Consider the following 7,927-nt stretch of genomic DNA (forward strand, 5'->3'; position numbering starts at 1 on the left):
TGAGCCCTGAGCCCAGGCCTCCTAACTTCAACACAAGGGTTCTTTCCACTCTACTGGACTATCTCATTACATTATTATATTTGGCTTTTGCCTTTAACATACAAGATATTGCTCACGTTTTCCCCCCATATATACCCTGAATCCCCTCCCCAGCCTTCAAGGCCCAGCCCTCCCATGAACCCCTCCCCAACTATTCCAATCCCCACTGACTTCTTTTTTAACAGTTTGTAGCATATAATTTAACATTTGGTTATATATTGCCTTTTACTTAACTATTTCATGTGTAGCCTTGAGGTTAGGCACTGTGTTTATGTCTCACATGACAATTCCCACTTTTCACCATCCTAAATTTCTTTCAAGCTCTTAAGACAAAGGCAGCAAGATCATTAGTCAGGATGCTGTTTTATGACTGTCTTAGCAGTTCTATATAACATATTTTGAAGTTCTTTCTTATGTGTCCCTAATACAATTCATAAAAGGCTGGAAGGGTCTGTGGGGACATTTCATTCTGGCCCTCTCATTTTATGAATGAGGAAGCCAAGGCCTTGAAAAGGAAATGACTTACCCTTAATGGCTGAGCTGGAACTATTAGGCATTTATTGAACTATGCACAAGGCACTGTGCTAGGCCCCTGCTGACCTGGTCATTATTTCTGTATTTCCCAATAACTTGTGAAATGATCTAAGTGTTGTCAACAGAGTAACAAGCAGACCTGGGGAAAACACTTCATAGCACTGTTTCCTAGTGGCCTTTATAAGGTCTAATACTTTAGCTATATAACTTTGAATAAACTAAGACCATATTAAGAAGATAAATGTTAGTTTAGCCCTAACTTTTCAATTCTTCTCAAGTAACAGAAACATGATCACCATCAACAAATATTCATTCAACAAGCATCTATTAAATGCCTACTATGTACTAAGAACTACTCCAGCTACTGGAGATACAAATTCAAAATTGAAACAATACCTCTGTCCCCACTGGGGGAAAAGGAGTAAAGAACATGGACTACACAAGCACAAAATAAATACAAAATAATGTGGATGCAGAGAAAGAGAGAGATTCACAAGTAGGGGGACCTGTGCAGATGTAACAATGGAGAATGAATGACCACCAAAATCCAAACCTTAATGCTGAATGCCATCAGGTACCATCCTCAACCTCCCTCCTCTGCTTCAGAAGCTTCCCTACCTTCCTCTTGGCTACCTTTGGTTTAAAATCCCAAATGCCAACTCCTCATTAGGCATTTAAAGACCTTCACAATCTGGCTCCAGACCATTTATCAAGGCTTTCTCTCCTCCAGTCCATCCCTCACTCAGCAAGCAAGGTGATCTTTCTAAAGCACAAGTCTGCCCTTGTCTTCCCTATCTCCATGGGATAAACTCCGGTGGCTCCTGATCACCACAAGGATCAAATAGGAAATCTTGCTTGGCTATGGAAGCCCTTTAAGACCGGTCCCCTCCTACCTTTCCAGTCCTCTTACACCTCACCCCCTGGCCTCCCTCGAGGTCCCTCACACATATGAGGACTCTCCTTTCATTGGTTGGCCCCCATGCCTGCAATCCTGGCTTCCCTGGTTTCCTTCAAGTCTCAGCTAAAATCCTCTTCTGCAAGAAGCTTTCCCATCCTCCCTTAATGCTAGTGCTTTCACATATCTTTACAGAAATCTTATATTTGTAGTAACTTAAAACTGCACTAAGACATTTGGGACACCCTGTATAGCTGGTTTGTACATAGTCCGTTGCATAGAACCCATTAGACCGTGGGCTCCTTGACAGGAGAGACTGGTGTTTGCCTTTCTTTGCATCCCCAGTGTTTAGTATAGTGCCTGGCACACAGTGGGCTCTTAATAAATGCTTGTTTGCTTGATCTGACATTATAGATTACATCCTATACTCCAGCCAGGCATCCAAGCCTTTGCATGGACAGCCCCTCCCCCATGCCTAGAATACTTCCCTCTTCATATCAACCTTCAGTAGTATTCGTGCTAAGCCTTGGCTTTTCCTATTTCCCTTAGTATAAGGATCCCCCTCTCCCCACATACCAATAATTATTGTTTCTGTTTTTTTAATTATCCTACTTTTATTTAGCTGTGGATATGTTATATCCCTAGTAGAACTGTATTTGTTTGTATCCCCAGTGCCTGGGTAAATTAGGGTGGGAGTTGTTTCATTGTCTCTTACAGAGCTAAAATGGAAAGATCCCAAACAGCAGAGTATTCAAAAACCCTTTCCAAAGTGGGTAGGGGTGGGGGGCTGAGGGGCCCCCACCTTCCATCAAGCTTGGCAGTGCAACAGCCTTAGATTTGTAAGGGACCTCAAAGGCTGTCTAATCTAACCCTTGGCTGCACTGTGTCTCCCCTCTAGGGCATTCCCCCACCAGGGGTCATCCACTCCTCTTTGGGGAGCCTTCCAGTAAGGAACCTGGAAGTGACGGCAATGTCCTCTCTCTTGACTGGAAACCTACTCCAAGTGCACAAACCACCAACTGCTAGAAATCAATCTCAACCTCTATCTCCCTCCCTCCTTCTCTCCCTTCTGTCTGTCTCTGTCTGTCTCTCACTCTCTGTCTCTCTGTCTCTGTCTCTCTCTCTCTCTTTCTCTCTCATTGAGCCAAATCTTGCTATCCTTTACAGCTTTTCTCCCTAGTTTTTGGGGGATCACAAAATAAATTTGCTTCCTCTTTCCTTCCAGTGCTCTGTTTTAAAAACAGTCCAAAATACACTTGTTGGTTTCTTGTTTTTGCCCTTAATCCTCGAACATGTGTTTGTTGGTATTAACAAGATGACTGTTAGATGCCAACATCATACCTAATCCTTCTTCAGCAGCTAAGAAGGACTAATGAGGCTACCGATATGAAGTATATGATCTGAAGAGAGTGAATAGCTTGTTTTGACCAGTTTATAAGACCTCTCTAAAAAGGTTAGAAATACTATACAATGAAGAGTTATCATCACCATTCTGTGATGATGTGATTGAGTTTTAACTATCTTTATGTAGAGTTTGTTTTTTCCAAAAGCATTCAAGGTTCTCCACAGTTTGGCTTCCACCTCACTTACCTTTTCGGCCTATCGCTGACTATTGCCCTTCACACTTTCATCCCCAGGAAACCTATTAATAATTGTTCTCCATTCTATCCTCTCTTGCCTCTCCCATCCATGCCATCACCTACACCTGGCATTAACTCCCTGCCCAATGTGGTCTCTTCAAGGCCTGGCTTGAATGCCACCTCCTCCAGAAAGATTTCCCATATTCCTCAGCTTCAAGTCATCTTTCTCCTATCTAGCCTCACAGTATTTTTCTAGACCTTTCTTTTTAACTTGGTACATTTTAATCTCTATTATATTACATAACAACAACAATAATGACTAGCATTTCTATACTGCTTTAAGGGCTGCAAAGTGCTTACAAATATTAGCTCATTAAACAACCCCAGGATATAGATGCTACAATTATTTCCATTTTCCAGATAAGAAACCAGAGGCAGACAGAGGTTAAATGACTCGCCCTGGGTCACAGAACTAGTGAGTATCTAAAGCTGGATTTGAACTTAGGCTTTCCTATTTCAAGTCCAGCACTCTGTCTATTGTGCCACCTGGCTACTGCTTACCCTAACTTTAACCAACAATGCTATTTTTTTTTTTAGAACCTATGAGTTGTCTTTAGAGGAAAAAATAAAATAAACTAGAGCCCTATCCTTTTATGCCCCCAAGAAGGTAAGCTGCTGGTGTGAAAGAACTGTCTTACTTTATATTCATAGGATCAAATATTTAGAGGTTATCTAATCCAATCCCCTCAACTTACAAATGATAAAACTGAGGCCCCAGAGTGGTTAATTGAATTACCCAAAGTCACATAGCTAGTAAGAAACAAAGCAAGAATGATTCTCAGGGCACAATAAGGTATCTTGAATATAATAAGCATTTAAGTATTCATAAAAGCACAGGACTTAGAGACTGGAGGAACTTGAGGCAGTATCTAGTTCAATATCTTCTTTTTCCATAGGAAGAAGCTCAGGCCCAGAAAAGGAAAATAACATGACAAGGTCATACAGAGCCAAGATTCAAACCCAGGTCTTCTTACTCCAGATTCTATGTTCTTGTCACTATCCAACAGTTGTTTGTTAAATAGAATTTATCAAGTGAAGCCTGAGATCTCTAAACCTAATTGCCTCTGTCCCTTCTATCCTGTCATCCTTACTACCCTGTGTCCCCACTCCAGAGAACAGACAAATAACTATAAAGTTGCATGTCAGAGAGTGTTATTGTCTATGGCCAAAACAAAACACATCTCTGACACACCTCCTGACATGGTCCAACATCACCTTACCAAAAGGCAATAATAAATACTATTAGCTTCAATTTCTAGTCTTGAGTAGATTTTTAAAATTAATTACTGCTAAAGAACTCAGGAATAAGGTAATGATGGCATCACTTTAAAAAAGCTATTTAAGATGACCAATTCAAGTTTCCCAATTGCAGTCTCTTATTTATTTGCAAAAATCCACAGGGCAAATAATTCAATTCATTTAATATTGCTCATGTATTCCAACTGCCCAAGTGACCCAAGTTCTGGGTTACTTTATTAACTTCTGCTTACACAACTAATACTAATTTAAGTCCTTTCAAAAAAAAATGCATCCCTATCTTCCTTCCCTCTTCCCAATCCAAGCTCATCAATGATAATATATACACAAGCAAAGAGACCTGATAACTCTTGGTAAACATTACAACCTTTACCAGATAAAGTCTATCTTAAATTCAAAGGCAGCCCCACTTTCTTCCTTTAAAGCCTTTCAAATATTTCTGCAAGACTCAGGAGAATGAGTTGGTTTTCTTTTCCCCCACACAAAGGAGATAACCCTTATTCTGTAACTGTGCTATCTACAATATGCTATCTACAATCCTGAGATCTTTATTTAAAGGTGCTGACAAATTGTATTATTCCCAAGGAATGGCTGTGTCCTCTGTAAAGCACAAGGAGTTCAACACTTAGAAAAACCACTAGGTATAGTTAAGTATCCTATACTGAAAACAGATTCTTTGTCACTACCACAAACAGCCATTACTGTCACAGGATTGGGGGGGGGGAGAGAACTTTAAGAGATTCCCCAGTCCTCTCATTTTTCAGATGAGGAAACTGAGGCACAGAGAAGGGCATGTCTAGACCAAGGCCACACAGGTAAGCAATAGAACCAGGATTCAAACTAGATGCCAAATTCAGGGCTCTTTCCATTACACCACAGCTACTTTTCCAGTAAATGCACAAAACAACTGAACAACAACTCAAGGGTATAGAAATTCAAGGTAAGAGAAGTGCTGTTATGGGCTAGGAAGGCTTGCTGGAACAGAAAGTAGAGCTTGATCAAAATCATGCCATTAAGTACAGGATTTGGACAGTCCATGAGCCAGTTAGAAACTGGCACCTGGGAGGGAAAACGGGCAGGGCTTGGAAATGGAAGAAAAAACCAAACTGAGGAGAAGCAAGCCAGTGAAGAAAGATATGTTTGTGCCTAGGAGGAGACTAAAAGAAAAATAAGCTTCCTTTACTGGGTGTTTACTTCACAGACTGAGCTGAAGTCCAACCCTGTAGACTGTTAATGAGTGGGAAGGAAGAGGGCTTAAAACGCAGATGAAAACTGCAGCTGAAAACTGATCCCTGCTGTCAGTAAGAGTAGTATCTGTTGTGGAAGCATGAGGAAGAACAGACCTGGGAACCAGGCAGAGAGGCACAGAATAGCCAAGGAAAAGGTTGCTCTTAAGCCCAGCTACTCAACTTCAGGTTGTTTTGAAACTTCTTGTGAAAAAGAAAAGAACAGAACAGGCCTAGAGAAGGCAGGGTGGGACTGGTGCCCACTGGAAGGAGAAGGAGGAGAAGAAGGAGAAGGACAAGGAGGAGGAGGAGGACTGGGTGTGCCCTGCCTGGACCCAGATGTGAAGAAGAAAGTACAAAAGGCACCACCAGTTAAGAGTCTTTTTAGGAGCTATCCCAAACGAAAAGTCACAGGTACCAGGGCTAAAGAAGCTATCATAATAGTGAAAAGTCAGGACATCCAGTTCTGCCAACAATTCACAGTGTGGCTTTGGACCGGTCATTTCACCTGGCTAGGTCTCCATTTCCTTATTTGTGACACCAGGTGATGGGCACTGGGAATGGGAAAGAGTCAGGAATCAGCACCTGAGGAAGAATGAAAGGAAGATGGGGCCCATGGGGGGGGGGGGCGCGGGAAGGGGAGAGCCAAGCACAACACACAAGCTCGTGGAAGTAACCTGAAGAAAGAAGACCCAGTTGCTTTGAAGGGGAAGACAACAAGACCTAGAGGGACCACAAGGAAAGGAAAAACCCACGTCTGGGGCGTGGGAGGGGGAAATTATTCCTGGGGAGTGGGGAGGGAGACCTTAGGGGAGTCTGCTGTGGCGAGAAAGCGAAAACCGATGTCTAGGGAGAGAAAAGAAGAACTGGAATGGGAGAACACCATTTGACCACAATGGGGACCCCTTGCAGGGGCACGGGGGTGGTACTCCCTTGTTTGGGGGGGAATCCCCTGACTAGCTGAGGCGTGGGGCGGGGGGAGAACTTTGGCCCGGACAGTGCAGGGAGGGGGACCCTTTGCCTCAGGCAGGGATATCGACAGGATTGAGGAGACCCCTTGACTTGTGCGGGACTGGGGGGTAGGGGGTTGCAGGGCTAGGGGGAGGGGAACCCCTTGGCTTGGGGGCAGGGCTGGCTGGGGGGATCCTCCTGGGTCGGAGGGACTCCCTCCGGCTCTGGGGGGATCCCCGGGGTCGCGGAGCAGCGCTGGCTGGGGGGACCCCTGGGGCCGCAGGGCAGCGCTGGCTCGGGGTGGGGGTTGCGGGGTGGGGGTCTCCGGGCTCCTGGGCCCCCCAGAGCGGCACCTACCACTTGGGCCAGCTTGAGGCGGCCCGGGGCGCGGCGCAGGTAGTCGGGGTGGCAGCGGAGGCCGCCCAGCCCGCGGCGCTGGCTCACGGGCTCCGTGGTGGGCTGGTAGGGGCTGCTGGCCCCCGAGATCATGGAGGTGCTCGAGGCCTCGCCCTCGAAGCCGTCCAGCTCCTCGCCGCTCCGCATGCTGGCTCCCCGGGCGGCGGGCCTCCCTCAACGGGGCCACACCGGCTGCATCGCGGGCCCGGCCCGGCCTGGGCGGAGGGACCCGGAGCCGCCGCCGCCGATGCCGCGAGGCCGCCGCCGCCGTTGCCGCCTCCTCGGGCTCCCGGGGCTCCTGGCGCTCGGGCGCCGCCTCCTCTCGGCGGCGGAAAGGGAGGGAGGGGCAGGAGGGGCGGGAGGGGCGGGAGGAGCGAGGGAGGGGCGGGCGGGAAGGGGGGAGGGGGCGTCCGCTGCTCCGCGGCCGCCGCAAGATCCCTCCCTCCCCCGCCCGCTCACCTGCAGCGGCCGCCCCGCCTCCAGCCCCCGCCCTCGCCCCCGTCCCCGTCCCACCCCCACCGCGAGACCTGGACCCTGCCCACCCCGAGCACGGGGGCGGGGGAGAGAGGGTGGAAGGGGAAAGAGAAGGGGCGCCCTGGACCCTTCCCCGCCAAGCCAAGAGGGCAGAGGAGGAAAGGGGACTGCGGGGACCCAGAAGGGGCGGAATCATACCTAGCGAGGGGTGGTAACTGAAGGGGACTGTGCCTCAGGACAGCAGGAGAGGAAGGAGCTGAAGTTAGCAATAGAAGGGGAGGAGGGGGCTCCGCTTAGCCGAGGGGGCGTGCGTGGACAGCCTCGGGAGAAGAACTGAGGGGGGAGGGGTGGCTGCCTTCCAAGGAGGGAGCAGAAGAGGGGAGGGGGCTGAGGAGAGGTTAGCTACTCCTCCGGGCAACCAGAGGGGAAAGAAATTTGCGGGGGCCAGGACCAACTGCATTGAGGCTGGGGGTGGTGGCGGCTAGGAACTGAGGGGGCTGCTTCCTGAGCAGAGT

At 47.7% G+C, this 7,927-nt stretch overlaps 1 protein-coding gene across 1 annotated transcript in view; it reads right to left on the reverse strand.

Annotated features, from left to right (window-relative positions):
• The window catches only part of LOC114027888 (CKLF-like MARVEL transmembrane domain-containing protein 4), an 80,065-nt gene extending 72,980 nt beyond the window's left edge, over positions 1-7,085 (reverse strand). The window contains exon 1 of the mRNA XM_027842063.1: positions 6,900-7,085. Within this exon, the coding sequence (XP_027697864.1) occupies positions 6,900-7,085 (186 nt within the window). The remainder of the gene's footprint in view (positions 1-6,899) is intronic.
• Between the last annotated feature and the right edge of the window lie 842 nt (positions 7,086-7,927).

The sequence above is a fragment of the Vombatus ursinus genome, unplaced genomic scaffold (genome assembly GCF_900497805.2).
Source record: "Vombatus ursinus unplaced genomic scaffold, bare-nosed wombat genome assembly UNPS02014864.1, whole genome shotgun sequence".
Classification (NCBI taxonomy): domain Eukaryota; kingdom Metazoa; phylum Chordata; class Mammalia; order Diprotodontia; family Vombatidae; genus Vombatus; species Vombatus ursinus.